This window comes from Oncorhynchus clarkii, chromosome 25, assembly GCF_045791955.1.
Source record: "Oncorhynchus clarkii lewisi isolate Uvic-CL-2024 chromosome 25, UVic_Ocla_1.0, whole genome shotgun sequence".
NCBI classification, from domain to species: Eukaryota; Metazoa; Chordata; class Actinopteri; order Salmoniformes; family Salmonidae; genus Oncorhynchus; species Oncorhynchus clarkii.
The window spans coordinates 4,897,261-4,914,217 of NC_092171.1; the positions used below are offsets into that span (position 1 = coordinate 4,897,261).

Sequence of the window (16,957 nt, forward strand, 5' to 3'; positions counted from 1 at the left end):
AATTGCAGTTGGTTCAGGACAGGGCAGCACAGCTGACCCTTGAATGTACATAGAGAGCTAATATTAATAACATATCTGTCAATCTCTCCTGGCTCAAAGTGGAGGAGAGATTGACTTCATCACTGCTTGTATTTATGAGAGGTATTGACATGTTGAATGCACCGAGCTGTCTGTTTGAACGGCTCGGACCTCATGCATACCCCACAAGACGTCTCTTCACAGTCCCCAAGTCAGAACAGACTATGGGAGGTGCACAGTTCTAAATAGAGCCATCACTACATGGAACCATATTCCACATAGAGTAACTCATGCAAGCAGTTAAATTTTATTTTAAAAACTTTATGGAACAGCGGGGAAAGTGAAGCAACACAAACATAGGCGCATTCACACACACATGATAGCATACGCACTATGCACACACACGTACACATGGATTTTGTACTGTATATATGTGGTAGTGGTGGAATAGGGGCCTGAGGGCACACAGTGTGTTGTGAAATCTGTGAATGTATTGTAATGTTTTTGCCTTTGCTGGAACCCAGGACCCAGGAACCCAGAATTCAATGATATGTGATATGTGACCCAACGAAATAGTGTTAAACTAAGTGTTCACAAACGAGTGTTGGTCCCTAATAAATTAACACTTTATTAGATTTGATGCTGTTACTCTTTTTTAGTGTTAGGGAATAACACATATTATTTTGTGAAGTGATTGGTAATGCCTATAGGAATCCAGCCAGTTGGAGAATATTAATATAATATTTTGAAGATAAATACACAACGCAGAGACAGAGGACGAGAGGTCATTACAGTACTAACTATCAAGGGAAATAGTGTTTCTTTCTTTAACAGGGGATTAATGCAGAGACATGGGATGAATGTCTATATATTGAGTTTGAAATAGAATACTTGTTATTTGGCCATTGGCCCAGTTTTATTGCAAGAAATTCTAATTGGTCAACCACAGGCTAGGGCTGGGTTATGAACTACATCCTGATAATCACTAAAGAGAGAATCACTGAGGACAAGGGAGAATGACCATCTATTTCCAAGCATGATTTGTCCCATTTGCATAAACCAATTTTCCTCCCCCTGATTTGCCTTGGGGTCTGTGTTATTAAAGAATAACATTAACTGCTAACATTTGGTACCTTGACCCGGATGCATTGGTCTCAACAACAATGAGAAAATGTATCAACTGTGTGTTGATCCAGAGGAAAGACAGAAGGCTGAGCACAACCCACACTTTGGGAGTCAACTCTTAATCTCCTGATTAATGGCATAATTGCTGGGTGAGCCTAGACCAATATAATTTTAAAAGAACCAAATCAGGTAAAAATTAGTGCATGCAATGAGTGATATGTACAGCTGAAGTCGGAAGTTTACATGCACTTAGGTTGGAGTCATTGAAACTCACCTATTTTCTTGTTGACAAACTATAGTTTTGGCAAGTCGGTTAGGACATTACTTTGTGCATGACACAAGTAATTTTTCCAACAATTGTTTACAGGCAGATTATTTCATTTATAATTTACTATATCACAATTCCAGTTGGTCAGAAGTTTACATACACTAAGTTGACTGTTACTCAGGCCCAGAAGCCAGGATATGCATATAGTTGGTAGATTTGGATAGAAACCACTCTAAAGTCTCCAAAACTGTTAAAATAACGTCTGAGTATAACAGACCTGATTTGGCAGGTGAAAACCTGAGAAAAATCCATCCAGGAAGTGGGATATTTTTATGTTTGTATTTTTCTATTAAATGCCGTTACAGTATCCATTGCCTTAGGAGTCAAATTTCACTTCCTATGGCTTCCACTAGATGTCAACAGTCTTTAAAACTTGTTTCGGGCTTGTATTCTGAAAAATGAGGGAGTAAGAGCACTCTGAATGAGTTTACACCACAGTGCTTTTTAATGCGCGAGACCGAGAGTGCGCCTTTCTTTTTTACCTTTTATATTGACGACGTTATTCTCCGGTTGAAATATGATCAATTATTTAGGCTAAAAACAACCTGAGGATTGATTAAAAACATTGTTTGACATGTTTCTACGAACTTTATGGATTTTTCATCTGCCTGTTGTGACTGCGTTTGAGCCTGTGCATTACAGAACAAAACGCGCTAACAAAACAGAGGTTTTTGGATATAAAGAGACTTCCAAGGGACCTGTTGGATCGGAGGGTGAGGGCTAGGGACACCCCCCCCCCCAGAAATGTCCAGAAACGTGCAGGTGCCTTGGTGGAGGAGTGGGTAACATCTCACAGCAAGAACTGGCAAATCTGGTGCAGTCCATGAAGAGGAGATGCACTGCAGTACTTAATGCAGCTGGTGGCCACACCAGATACTGACTGTTACTTTTGATCCCACCTTTGTTCAGGGACACATTATTCAATTTCTGTTAGTCACATGTCTGTGGAACTTGTTCAGTTTATGTCTCAGTTGTTGAATCTTTTTATGTACATACAAATATTTACAAATGTTAAGTTTGCTGAAAATAATTGCAGTTGACAGTGAGAGGACATTTCTTTTTTTGCTGAGTTTACATGATTCCATACGTGTTATTTCATAGTGTTGATGTGTCACTATTATTCGACAATGTAGAAAATATAAACAATAAAGACAAACCCTGGATTGAGTAGGTGTTCTAAAACTTCTGACCGGTAGTGTGTGTGTATATATATATATATATATATATATATTTGGGGTTAAATAAATATACAAGCGTAGAGATATATATTATACAACTTTTGAAGTTAATATAATGCCATTGTTAAGTAGAAAAACCACTCTGGAAAAGGACGGAACAGCTCCTCTGAATATGAGCATAAAAGAGATTGTAAATTCACTGTCTAGGTATATGAAGAACCATTTCAAAGTAGAGAAGTGTAGGCAATTGAAAATAAATAAATATTTCATCATTGTTGACAAAGACACGATTGACTTTAACTGTTTTAACCAAAGTAAGAAAAAAGGATGATAAATCATTTCTGGAGAATCATGACAGGGCAATGAAGAAGGATGAGGAAAGTTTCAAAACTCTTGGTGAACAGATCAAAACCTTAAATGAAGAAATTCAACAATTACAGGCAAGGGTCGTAAAAACAGATTTGGCTCCAACATGTGGAGGACCCTTTGTTCCCTCAATCTACCCTCAGGCTGAGTTGTGCAAGGATGATCTGGTTTCAAACATCTGGTCAGCACTGCCTGGCTTTGAGTCAACAGATACTGACAGCAGTGACAAACGATGTCTTAGGCCAACCAAAACACAGGCTGTAAAAGTAAGTAAAGACAAACCTCTAGTGACAGTAATCACACAAAAATCAGCATATCCAAAACTGTTGGATGAATGTTCAAGAACTTTGAAGCATCCACGAGACATGGGTATCAGAGTTGTGCAGGTTCCAACAACATTATTAGTTCAGCAAAAAAGAAACCTGGTGAATGTCATTATTGCAGGATTTCTGGTCACCGGCAACGAGAATTTCAGAAAAGAAAACATGTTCCTATGAGGAATGGCCAGGAGAAGCACGGTTCGTCTAAGGGAAAATGGAATCAAGATAACAGCCCCAATGACGCAATGACGTGGCACACCATGTAATCCAGTTACTCTGATGCTTCCCCCAGAGACCACATTACTTGAAGATGACTGTTGTGAGTTGTTTTTGGATCTGCTCCTTGATGGGTTTATTAAGAGTCATCCGTTGGTAAACCCTGAGTTTATTTTACACACAGATGGTTCAAGCATTGTGGAGGAGGGTATGATGCAGTTAGGCTGGGCGTGGGCAGTTACTACAATGGACAATGTGATAATGACAGGCACATTAGATTTGAGAAAAGCAGATGTTCACTTTATGAGTGACACAATGCTTAACTATTGCATCCAACTCTCTAATGCAGTAGGGGAAGCAGACAGACAAGTAAAAGAGGTGTGGGGAATAACTCCCGAGGGGGGACATGACGTAGTACCAGGACAGTGGCATTAGGGCCAAAATAATTGAGACATTAGGGCCAAAATGGGAAGGTCTTTATCAAGTTTAGCTTCTAACGAGGTCAGCAGTAAAAGTCCAGGGAAAATCAAGATGGATACATGACACTCATTGCAAGGTTGTCCATTTTGATGACAAAGCAGAGCCTGGAGAATGAAGAACTGATTGATTAGCAATTGGGGGCCAATCTCGGGTGAAGAAGCATAGTAAGATGATCAGAACCTGATAAGCTTCTGTGTTGTACACCGCAGTCATCATATTTGTCATGTACTGTCATGTTGTGTCTTGTCTCTGTCCTTTCCCTTCACCCTGTCTCCCTCTGCTGGTCGTTGTTAGGTTACCTTTTCTCCCCCGCTTTCCCCCAGCTGTTCCTTGTCTCCTCTTGACTACCTCGTCACCCCTTCTCCCACCTGTTCCCCTTTTCCCTCTGATTAGTCCCCTATATCTCTCTCTGTTCTTGTTCCTGTCCTTGTCGGATTCTTGTTGGTTGTGTTTCATGCCTGAACCAGACTGTCGTCATGTTTGCTGTAACCTTGTCTTGTCCTGTCGGAATCTGCCGGTCCGTCTGAGCCTACCTATGTTTGGTAATTAAAGAAGCTCTGTTTAAGTTAATTCGCTTTTGGGTCCTCATTCACGCTCCGTAACAGAAGAATCCGACCAAGAATGGACCCAGCGACTTCGGATCCTCTCCACTCAGCCGTCGGGATCCAGGGAGCGATGCTAGGCAGACACGAGCAGGAAGTGTCTGCTGCTCGACATGCCGTTGAGACCCTGGCCACCCAAGTCTCCAACCTCACAGAACAGGTTCACCATCTCCGCCTCGATCCACCGGCCACTTCCAGGGCTTTCGAATCTCCGGAGCCCAGAATCAATAACCCGCCGTGTTACTCTGGGGAGCCCACTGAATGCCGCTCGTTCCTCACCCAGTGTGATATTGTGTTTTCTCTCCAGCCCAACACTTACTCCAGGAGCACTGCTCGTGTCGCCTACGTCATATCTCTCCTTATTGGACGGGCTCGTGAGTGGGGCACGGCAATCTGGGAGGCAAGGGCTGAGTGTACTAACCAGTATCAGGACTTTAAGGAGGAGATGATACGGGTTTTTGATCGATCTGTTTTTGGGGAGGAGGCTTCCAGGGCCCTGTCTTCCCTATGTCAAGGCAATCGATCCATAACAGACTACTCTATTGAGTTTCGCACTCTTGCTGTCTCCAGTGGCTGGAACGAGCCGGCCTTGCTCGCTCGTCTTCTGGAGGGTCTCCGCGCAGAGGTAAAGGATGAGATTCTCTCCCGGGAGGTTCCTTCCAGCGTGGATTCCTTGATTGATCTCGCTATTCGCATTGAGCGACGGGTTGATCTTCGTCACCGAGCTCGTGGAAAGGAGCTCGCGCTCTCCGTCGCTCCCCTCTCCGCATCACTACCATCTTCCTCTGCCGGCTCGGGTGCTGAGCCTATGCAGCTGGGAGGTATCCGCATCTCGACTAAGGAGAGGGAACGGAGAATCACCAACCGCCTCTGTCTCTATTGCGGTTCCGCTGGTCATTTTGTCACTTCATGTCCAGTAAAAGGCCAGAGCTCGTCAGTAAGCGGAGGGCTACTGGTGAGCGCTACTACTCCTGTCTCTCCTTCAAGATCCTGCACTACCTTGTCGGTCCATCTACGCTGGACCGGTTCGTCAGCTTCCTGCAGTGCCTTAATAGACTCTGGGGCGGAGGGCTGTTTTATGGACGAGACCTGGGCTCGGGAACATGACATTCCTCTCAGACAGTTAAAGGAGCCCACGGCCTTGTTCGCCCTGGATGGTAGTCCTCTCCCCAGGATTCAGCGTGAGACGCTACCTTTAACCCTCACTGTTTCTGGTAATCATAGTGAAACCATTTCTTTTTTAATTTTTCGTTCACCGTTTACACCTGTTGTTTTGGGCCATCCCTGGCTAGTTTGTCATAATCCTTCCATTAATTGGTCTAGTAATTCTATCCTCTCCTGGAACGTCTCTTGTCATGTGAAATGTTTAATGTCTGCTATCCCTCCTGTTTCCTCTGTCTCTTCTTCACAGGAGGAGCCTGGTGATTTGACAGGGGTGCCGGAGGAATATCACGATCTGCGCACGGTGTTCAGTCGGTCCAGGGCCACCTCTCTTCCTCCACACCGGTCGTATGATTGTAGTATTGATCTCCTTCCGGGAACCACCCCCCCCCGGGGTAGACTATACTCTCTGTCGGCTCCCGAACGTAAGGCTCTCGAAGATTATTTGTCTGTAGCTCTTGACGCCGGTACCATAGTCCCCTCCTCCTCTCCCGCCGGAGCGGGGTTTTTTTTTGTCAAGAAGAAGGACGGGTCTCTGCGCCCCTGCATAGATTATCGAGGGCTGAATGACATAACAGTGAAGAATCGTTATCCGCTTCCTCTTATGTCTTCAGCCTTCGAGATCCTGCAGGGAGCCAGGTTTTTCACTAAGTTGGACCTTCGTAACGCTTACCATCTCGTACGCATCAGGGAGGGGGACGAGTGGAAGACGGCGTTTAACACTCCGTTAGGGCACTTTGAATACCGGGTCCTTCCTTTCGGCCTCGCTAACGCTCCAGCTGTCTTTCAGGCATTAGTCAATGATGTCCTGAGAGACATGCTGAACATCTTTGTTTTCGTTTACCTTGACGATATCCTGATTTTTTCACCGTCACTCCAGATTCATGTTCAGCACGTTCGACGTGTCCTCCAGCGCCTTTTAGAGAATTGTCTTTTTGTGAAGGCTGAGAAGTGCACTTTTCATGCCTCCTCCGTCACATTTCTCGGTTCTGTTATTTCCGCTGAAGGCATTAAGATGGATCCCGCTAAGGTCCAAGCTGTCATTGATTGGCCCGTCCCTAAGTCACGCGTCGAGCTCCAGCGCTTTCTCGGCTTCGCGAACTTCTATCGTCGTTTCATCCGTAATTTCGGTCAGGTGGCAGCTCCTCTCACAGCCCTTACTTCTGTCAAGACGTGCTTTAAGTGGTCCGTTTCCGCCCAGGGAGCTTTTGATCTCCTCAAGAATCGTTTTACATCCGCTCCTATCCTTGTTACACCTGACGTCTCTAGACAGTTCGTTGTCGAGGTTGACGCGTCAGAGGTGGGCGTGGGAGCCATTCTTTCTCAGCGCTCCCTCTCTGACGACAAGGTCCACCCATGCGCGTATTTTTCTCATCGCCTGTCGCCGTCGGAACGTAACTATGATGTGGGTAACCGCGAACTGCTCGCCATCCGGTTAGCCCTAGGCGAATGGCGACAGTGGTTGGAGGGGGCGACCGTTCCTTTTGTCGTTTGGACTGACCATAGGAACCTTGAGTACATCCGTTCTGCCAAACGACTTAATGCGCGTCAGGCGCGTTGGGCGCTGTTTTTCGCTCGTTTCGAGTTCGTGATTTCTTATCGTCCGGGCTCTAAGAACACCAAGCCTGATGCTTTGTCTCGTCTCTTCAGTTCTTCAGTAGCCTCCACTGACCCCGAGGGGATTCTCCCTGAGGGGCGTGTTGTCGGGTTGACTGTCTGGGGAATTGAGAGGCAGGTAAAACAAGCGCTCACTCACACTCCGTCGCCGCGCGCTTGTCCTAGGAACCTTCTTTTCGTTCCCGTTCCTACTCGTCTGGCCGTTCTTCAGTGGGCTCACTCTGCCAAGTTAGCCGGCCACCCTGGCGTTCGGGGTACGCTTGCTTCCATTCGCCAGCGTTTTTGGTGGCCCACCCGGGAGCATGACACGCGTCGTTTCGTGGCTGCTTGTTCGGTCTGCGCGCAGACTAAGTCCGGTAACTCTCCTCCTGCCGGCCGTCTCAGGCCGCTTCCTATTCCCTCTCGACCGTGGTCTCACATCGCCTTAGATTTTGTCACCGGACTGCCTTCGTCAGCGGGGAAGACTGTTATTCTTACGGTTGTCGATAGGTTCTCTAAGGCGGCTCATTTCATTCCCCTTGCTAAGCTTCCTTCTGCTAAAGAGACGGCACAAATCATCATCGAGAATGTTTTCAGAATTCATGGCCTTCCGTCAGACGTTGTTTCGGACAGAGGTCCGCAATTCACGTCTCAATTTTGGAGGGAGTTTTGCCGTTTGATTGGGGCTTCCGTCAGTCTCTCTTCCGGCTTTCACCCCCAGTCTAACGGTCAAGCAGAACGGGCCAATCAGACTATTGGTCGCATCTTACGCAGTCTTTCTTTTCGCAACCCTGCGTCTTGGTCAGAACAGCTCCCCTGGGCAGAATACGCCCACAACTCGCTTCCTTCGTCTGCGACCGGGCTATCTCCTTTTCAGAGTAGCCTCGGGTACCAGCCTCCGCTGTTCTCATCTCAGTTCGCCGAGTCCAGCGTCCCCTCCGCTCAGGCTTTTGTCCAACGTTGCGAGCGCACCTGGAAGAGGGTCAGGTCTGCACTTTGCCGTTATAGGACGCAGACTGTGAGGGCTGCTAATAAGCGTAGAACTAAGAGTCCTAGATATTGTCGCGGTCAGAGAGTTTGGCTCTCCACTCAGAACCTTCCCCTTAAGACGGCTTCTCGCAAGTTGACCCCGCGGTTCATTGGTCCGTTCCGTATTTCTCGGGTCATTAATCCTGTCGCAGTTCGACTTCTTCTTCCGCGATACCTTCGTCGCGTCCACCCGGTCTTCCATGTCTCCTGCATCAAGCCCGTCCTTCGCGCCCCCGCTCGTCTTCCCCCCCCCCCCCCCCCATCCTTGTCGAGGGCGCACCCATCTACAGGGTCCGTAGAATTTTGGACATGCGTCCTCGGGGCCGTGGTCACCAGTACCTCGTAGATTGGGAGGGGTACGGTCCTGAGGAGAGGAGTTGGGTTCCCTCTCGGGACGTGCTGGACCGTGCGCTGATCGAGGATTTCCTCCGTTGCCGCCAGGTTTCCTCCTCGAGTGCGCCAGGAGGCGCTCGGTGAGTGGGGGGGTACTGTCATGTACTGTCATGTTGTGTCTTGTCTCTGTCCTTTCCCTTCACCCTGTCTCCCTCTGCTGGTCGTTGTTAGGTTACCTTTTCTCCCCCGCTTTCCCCCAGCTGTTCCTTGTCTCCTCTTGACTACCTCGTCACCCCTTCTCCCACCTGTTCCCCTTTTCCCTCTGATTAGTCCCCTATATCTCTCTCTGTTCTTGTTCCTGTCCTTGTCGGATTCTTGTTGGTTGTGTTTCATGCCTGAACCAGACTGTCGTCATGTTTGCTGTAACCTTGTCTTGTCCTGTCGGAATCTGCCGGTCCGTCTGAGCCTACCTATGTTTGGTAATTAAAGAAGCTCTGTTTAAGTTAATTCGCTTTTGGGTCCTCATTCACGCTCCGTAACAATATTAGGGATATCTAGGTGACATGTCCAACTTTTTCCTGAAAATCAGGACATGTTTACATAGGGAAATCTACAGTTGAAGTCGGAAGTTTACATACACCTTAGCCAAATACATTTGAACTCAGTTTTTCACAATTCCTGACATTTAATCCAAGTAAAAATTCCCTGTTTTAGGTCAGTTAGGATCACCACTTTATTTTACGAGTGTGAAATGTCAGAATAATAGTAGAGAGAATTATTTGGCCCAGTTTTATTGCAAGAAATTCTAATTGGTCAACCACAGGCTGGGGCTGGGTTATGAACTACATCCTGTCCGTTTGTTCTGTGGAGAGAATCACAGGAGAGAATCACTGAGAACAGGGGAGTGATTTGTCCTATTTGAATAAACCAATTTTCCTCCCCCTGATTTGCTTTGGGGTCTGTGTTATTAAAGAATAACATCAACTGCTAACAATATCAAACAATTGGAATAATTTATCACCCACAACACGCATTCAGAATGATTGCTATGGTCAAGGACTTGACAAACAATACTACCTAAACTGGAACATCCATCTCTAAAAAGGGTGCAATAATTCCAACCCCTTACAGATTAGTGATGAGTCTTTTCTGTGAGCCGACTCATTTTGCTACATTCACGTAAAAGAGTGGCTCCCAAACAGCTCTTCGTTAATAATGCTTAAAAATCGACCTAGAACCAATGTATATCCCAAAAGGTAGGCAGATCGTGAAATGTTGTTCAAATCCATTTTTACCTGGCCAACTTATTAGACATTCTCACAATTATGCCCCTTATTTTACACAATGAAAAAATCAGCACGGTCCAGACGCACTCACCATGCTATTTATTGTTTCTGCAGTGAGAATTCACCCTCTGTAGAAAGTTATTTTGTAACTTATCTGCAGAAAACGTTAGTTTTGAGCTCAAAAAGCAGTAGTAGCAGTATCCAAATGTACAGGTCTTTCACTGATGTGATTCGGTTCCTGACGTTCATCAAAAAGATCTGTTCAAAAAGAGCTGTTCGTTTGCGAACGACCCTTCACTATTACAGATTGGATTAGTTTAGAAGAGTTTATCTTTGTATAGTATAATCAATGTGCATGCAGAAACATAGATACTAGAACAAACTATTCTTAACCTCAACCTGCAACAAAGCATTCAGGGAGGAATGATAATGAGGACCCTCACATGTCTTTTTCACTCTGAGAGAGTTGACTGAAATACAACAAAACCACGCAGTGTTGATTCCACTGTGAATAAAATAACACTTATTTTGGTAGCCACATGGTGAAAATGTTAATCCCACTTGTGTTAACCCCACTGGAATCAAAACTCAGTTATAACACTCACAACACTTTTTACCTTAACACCAACACTTGCAAATTTGCTGTGCATGCACGTGTGTAAAGTGTGCATGTTTCTGCATGCCCTCAAGCCTTTGTGAGTGCGCCTGTGGGTGTGTGTCATAAGGGAGCCGAGCCAGACTTTAGGGACAGCCCTGTTCTACTGCTACAAATGTATCCCCTCCAGCAGGAGAAAACAAAGTGAGGAGAGCATAGTAATTTAGACAGACACGCACACAGCCCCACTTACAGATGTTTACACAAGCTTTCAAAATCTCACGCAGATACCCCAATCTTTACAAAGATAAATCACACACATCAATAACAACCACACACCACATGGACATACATACACGTGCACAAAGACATACATATGTGCGCACACACACGCACACACACGCACGCACGCACGCACGCACGCACGCACACACACACACACACACACACACACACACACACACACACACACACACACACACATCCAGCTTTATAGCTGTTTTATTCATGGGGCCTTGGCAGCTCTCTTCCTATCTCTCTATTTCTCTTCCCTCTCAATCCTCTCCCTCTCTCTTCACACTCATGTCTCTCTCAATCTTCTCAATTTCACCTCTCTTGCTCTCTCTCTCTCATAGCCATATTGCGTGTGTGTTTATGTGTGTTGGTGCTTGTGTGTTTGCGTGTGTGCGTGCATGTGTTTCTGTGTGTGTGTTTGTGTGTGTGTCTATTCAGAACCCCCGGTAGGCTTGTCTGCCCTATAATAAATCAGGCTTGTACTGTCGGCAGTGTTGGCCTCTGCCTATTAGATGAGGGGATTTACTCGAAAGAGCTATGGAAGTGAATACATGAATAAAAATGAATAGCAAGACCTGGCCGACTAGACACACAAACACACACACATATGCACACAAGGACAAAGGTTTGTAAGGTGTGTTCGTGTGCATTTATAGCAGTGTGACTAATACCATTGAGTATAATTGGACATTGTGTGAATGGGCTCTTTTCCTCGACACCACCTGTCCGCCCACTACGGCCCTTTGGCCAATTAGCCTAACCACCCCTCCGCCCTTCTTCCACCTCGCGGACAAATCAAATAAAGATCCCTCGCAAATGAGTAGACCGGTCACATCTATCAGAGTCTCACCCCTTCACTCCCTCCATCCCTGTCAAAACCTCCTCTCCAGGCATTCTTTATTTATTCAAAGGAGTCCCTCGTTCCAAGGAGTGTATTCTGGGATTCAATTAGAGAATAGAAGCGAGAGAGCCGCACCATCCCCCTTTGTGCTAAATTGGAAGAAAGAGAGAGAGAGTGGTCAGAGAGCTGGTAGTTGATGAGCCCCTGGTCAACTGTGGGTCAAGAGGCTGTGTGGCGTTTTGTCCTTATATGGACGAGTACGCGTGGCGGGGGTTGTCCTGTGGTGCCTTAATTGCAACCTGTAGGGATGCAACCATAATAAGCATACACTCACAGCAATGAATAGTGTAAAAATGGACACGCACAGAAATATCAAGGCCCTCTAACACACACGAGCCAGAGTATACACTAACGTCAATGAATGCCCGTTGCCTCACACTCGATATGCTGCAATCATTCGCCATGGGTATGCAGTATCCCTTTTTTGTTTTCTCATTAAGAGAATTAAGAATGGATTACCCACCAGTCTGAGGTGAATGCTATCATGGATGAAAGTGTATTCCCCTTGTTGTTGCTGTGGTGGTTGGTGTGGTTTCCTTTTTTCTCCAAATGGAATACGCTCTAAGTGACAAAAATAAATACAAAATAAATAATAATAATAATATTCTGAGTGGTAAATCACTTGTAGGTCTGTGTCATTCTTGGCAGCAATTTGGCACAATACTTTGGTGGTATTGGCAATGCAAGTGGAAGTTCATTTTCTATGGAAAGCCAAGTTATTCCCTTTTAAAGTCTGTTTTTCTCTTTCCCTGTCCAGGTGGTGTTCCAGGCCACTCGGGGATCGGGCTACGAAGGGGACATTGCCATCGATGATGTATCAGTCACCAAAGGGAAATGCAAGCAGGAGAATTCCGTTTCCAACACAGGTATGTATGTATGTCACAATATTACTGTAGGTGTAGGGGGAAGTTGACCCTTGATGCGGATCTTAGGTCAAAATCTGTCTATTAATCTCATCAATTCACTAAAGGCAGACACGGTCTATCACATTCTCACCATTACAAACCAAACACAGTATAAGGAAAGAGTTGTTCAGTTTCACCAAAACATTGTTGAGATCTTGCCCTTTCACAGACGCTGGCCTTTTTCCAAAGCTATACTCTATCCTGTATGGTTACTTTGAAAATGTAATATGCAATAAATAAACGCTTTCTGCAGCAGGTGGATGAATTTACAAATTCATCCATTTTTTTAGTGTAGCAAGGCACTACGCGCCTTGACCTTCATTGACACTGCTATAGGATTCCTCCATGCTACCCACACCAGACTCTATACAATGGCTTCATACAGCCCTGACCAAAGCACTAACCATAATTGAAAGAGCTCTTCATTGCCAATGTATATGCAGCCACAATCGAACAACTCCACACGATGGCTTCTAATGACAATTATTTACCTGTAAGTGAGAAAGCTCCTCAAGCGCAGTCTGGGAAATAGAGATAGAGAACCATTAACATTTTGTTTGTAAATGAATGGGGGATCTTGGGAAATGGTAAATTATAAAAGATAAAGCTACTATACTATCACAATATCTAGGGATCAAGTTAAACATACTGTAGACTATAATTTGGGAAAGAAAGTGGTCTGGTACAGTGTTGATATCTCTGTATTTTTACCACTCATGAGGGTGCCCACGTTAATATTTTCAACACTTATGGGTGTGCCCAACATAGCTGAAGGCACATGCATTTCCCCACAGATCAAATGGGGAGGTAAGCGACCTGACTATCCAACACATTACAAATCTCTGTGCATTGGATGCCTTCCTAACCCAAAGCAACAGGCCAAGACAACCAAAACAAATCAAGAGACATCGGTGGGTCATTAAATAATTAACGAGAAAACCACTCTACCTCCCCCAAAACACCTCATCTGAGATAGCAGCAAAAGTGACGAGGGCTAGTGGGGAAGAAAGGAGTTATAGCAGGGATCCTAAAGGAATACAGTGAATTATTAATGGAGGGTGTAAACAGGAAACTAGGCTACGCTAGTGTGATTGACGCAGTGGTGCAGCTATTTTCTTTATTTTTTCAAATTTTTACTTGGCAAGTCAGTTCAGAACAAATTCTTATTTACAATGACGGCCTACCCCAGCCAAATCTAGATGACACTGGGCCAATTGTGCACTGCCCTATGGGACTCCCAATCACAGAAAGATGTGATACAGACTGGATTTCAACCAGGGACTGTAGTGACACCACTTGCACAGAAATTCAGTGCCTTAGACCTCTGTGCCGCTCAGGAACCCAGATAGATTAGCTGAGACAGATTAGTTATTATTGGATAGAGGAGATTGGGTAGAGGAAAGATGCAGCCCACACACCTGGGCAACCTGTATGTATAAGCAGACGCAACGATGAAGAATGATAAATGTGGGTAATATTTAGGACTAACTTATTCCTTGCAACCCACTCTGAAACTAACTGCAACTCTTTGTTAAGTGTTGAGTCATTTCAGTCGCTGTAGTAGCTGACATGTACAGTGTGAGTCATCCGCATACATAGACACTGGCTCTGTGTTCTGTTAGACAGGTAACTCTTTATCCACACTATATCACGGGGTGTAAAACCATAACACATACGTTTTTCCAACAGCAGACTATGAACGATAATGTCAAAAGCCACACAGAAGTCTAACAAAACAGCCCCCACAATCTGAAGAAAAAAACAACATGACACTGTCACACCCCCTCCAGGTGTCGCTTATTATCCCCAATGTATATATCCCTTTGTTTCCTGTCTCTCTGTGCCAGTTCGTCTTGTTTGCCAAGCCAACCAGAGGTTTTCCTTGCTCCTATTTGAATAGCAGCAGTGTAAAAAAAGGAGGAGAGGTCAATGCAAATAGTCCTGGTAGCCATTTGATTAATTGTTCAGCAGTCTTATGGCATGGGAAGTTGCTAAGGAGCCTTTGGGACCTAGATTTGGTGCTCCAGTACCGCTTGCCGTGCGATAGCAGAGAGAACAGTCTATGACTTGGTTGGCTGGGGTCTTTGACACATTTTTGGGCCTTCCTCTGACACTGCCTAGTATAGAGGTCCTGGATGGCAGGAAGCTTGGCCCCGGTGATGTACTGGGCGTACACACTACCCTCTGAAGCGCCTTAAGGTCGGATGCCGAGCAGTTGCCATACAATGCAACCAGGCAGGATGCTCTCGATTGTGTAAATGTAGAACTTTTTGAGGATCTGGGGACCCATGCCAAATCGGTGTTGTCGTGCCCTGTTCACTTTGTGGCAACCGTTTTGGGAAGACCCTTTTGTGTTTCAGCATGACAATGCCACCGTGTACAAAGCAAGGTCCATATAGAAATGGTTTGTTGAGATTGGTGTGGAAGAACTTGACTGGCCTGCACAGAGCCCTGATCTCAACCACATCGAACACCTTTGGGATGACTTGGAACGCCGAATGCAAGCCAGGCCTAATCGCCTGTCTTGGTGTGCTTGGACCATGTTAGTTTGGTGGTGATGTGGACTCCAACCTCCTCCACTACAGCCCGTCGATGAGAATGGGGACGTGCTCGTGTCTCCAGAGGACGGGAAGAATAAAGAGCTTGTCACGTTCTGACCTTAGTTCCTTTGTTTTGTCTTTTGTTTTAGTATGGACAGGGTGTGAATTGGGTGAGTTGTCTATGTTAGTTTGTCTTATGATTTTCTATTTCTGTGTTCGGCCTGGTATGGTTCTCAATCAGAGGCAGCTGTCAATCGTTGTCCCTGATTGAGAACCATATTTAGGTAGCCTGTTTTGTATTGTGCGTTGTGGGTGATTGTTCCTGTTTCCTGTGTTCACGTTACGGGACTGTTTCGTCGTCGTTCATTTTCTCTGTTTATTGTTTTTTGTTCGTTGTTAAAGTATTCTATTAAAATTGATAATCATCACGCTGCATTTTGGTCCTCCTCTCTTTCCCCAGACGACAAGCGTTATAGAGCACGTGTGTGTGTGTATCTGCATTTGCATGCTATCTGACAAAAGGAGAGGAAGGGTTGCAAATGTCTCATAAACTGTAGGTGCTTTGTGATTACATTTCTTTGAATCCCTATGCTTACTCAGAGTACCAAACAAGCAGTGACATACATTTTTATAAAAGCAGAGTACATCATCTGTCCTATGAGCTTTGAATTTCCTGCCCAACACAACAGCTATTCTTTGAAAGGGTTTGGTGTAGAGATCTTCATGTCGAACAAGGGGCGAACAGTTTGATGATGACATCAATGGGTAAATTGTCTCTTAGATGCTACCTCAAAGCACTTATGACAACGCATCCAATCTCCATTGTGAATCCTGCCTCTGAAGTGATAAAAAGCCTTACTCCCCTCATTCCACTCTCCGGTTTTTAAAGTTCCAGATGTGGTTTTAGTACCGCATCTCCTCACATGTTCTTTCTTCATAACACTTTGGGATTGAGTTGCAATATCTCATAAGGCTTTATTTTTCATTTCTCTCATACTTTTTTCACATATGGATTACTAGACTAGATACAAGTATTGTACAGTAACTAAATGCCAAAAGGCTTCAACTCTTTACAATCAATGTGACTTGTTGGTTGTGGTCAATAGTCTATTGTGCTCCGACCATTTAGTTTGTTCTGTTTGTGTTTTCCACAGTTCTGATTGGAGGAGCCCCAGTGCTGTGCTCGCAACCATTGGCCGCCTCACTGACCTTCGCCCTCTACTCCTATCTACTGCTGCTCTACAGATGATGAGCACAACTCACAGCGTCACCTGTCCACCTTTCTGTTTTCATCGCCAATCCATCCTTCATATCTCCCATTCCACCCTGGCTAAGCTTGTACCTCTTCTTGAACCACTTCTCTCGCATTCTTCTTTTCCACACTCACACTTTTACAGTCTTATGCTGCTGTTTTCCCCAGTCATACTCATCTCCTTGTGACCTTTGACACCCAATATCCAACCCCTCACAGCAGACACTCATACTTCTCTTCACTCTCTCACTCTTCCATCACCTCCATCTACTCTTTCCCAACCCCGTATTCCTGGGACACAAGTGTCGGACACTCTACCAAAGATGACAAAGGACAAAATAAAAAATATGGGTGGGGGGAGGGGCTGAGGATTATAAGAGAAGGGGTGGTCTCCCCCCTGTTTTTGAACCCTCCGCCTCGCCTCCTTGGGCT

At 45.3% G+C, this 16,957-nt stretch overlaps 1 protein-coding gene across 1 annotated transcript in view; it reads left to right on the forward strand.

Moving 5' to 3' along the window:
• The window catches only part of LOC139383484 (MAM domain-containing glycosylphosphatidylinositol anchor protein 1-like), a 297,322-nt gene extending 280,800 nt beyond the window's left edge, over nucleotides 1-16,522 (forward strand). Inside the window, exons 18-19 of the mRNA XM_071128041.1 lie at nucleotides 12,586-12,694; nucleotides 16,428-16,522. Of these exons, the coding sequence (XP_070984142.1) occupies nucleotides 12,586-12,694; nucleotides 16,428-16,522 (204 nt within the window). The remainder of the gene's footprint in view (nucleotides 1-12,585; nucleotides 12,695-16,427) is intronic.
• Nucleotides 16,523-16,957: the final 435 nt, after the last annotated feature.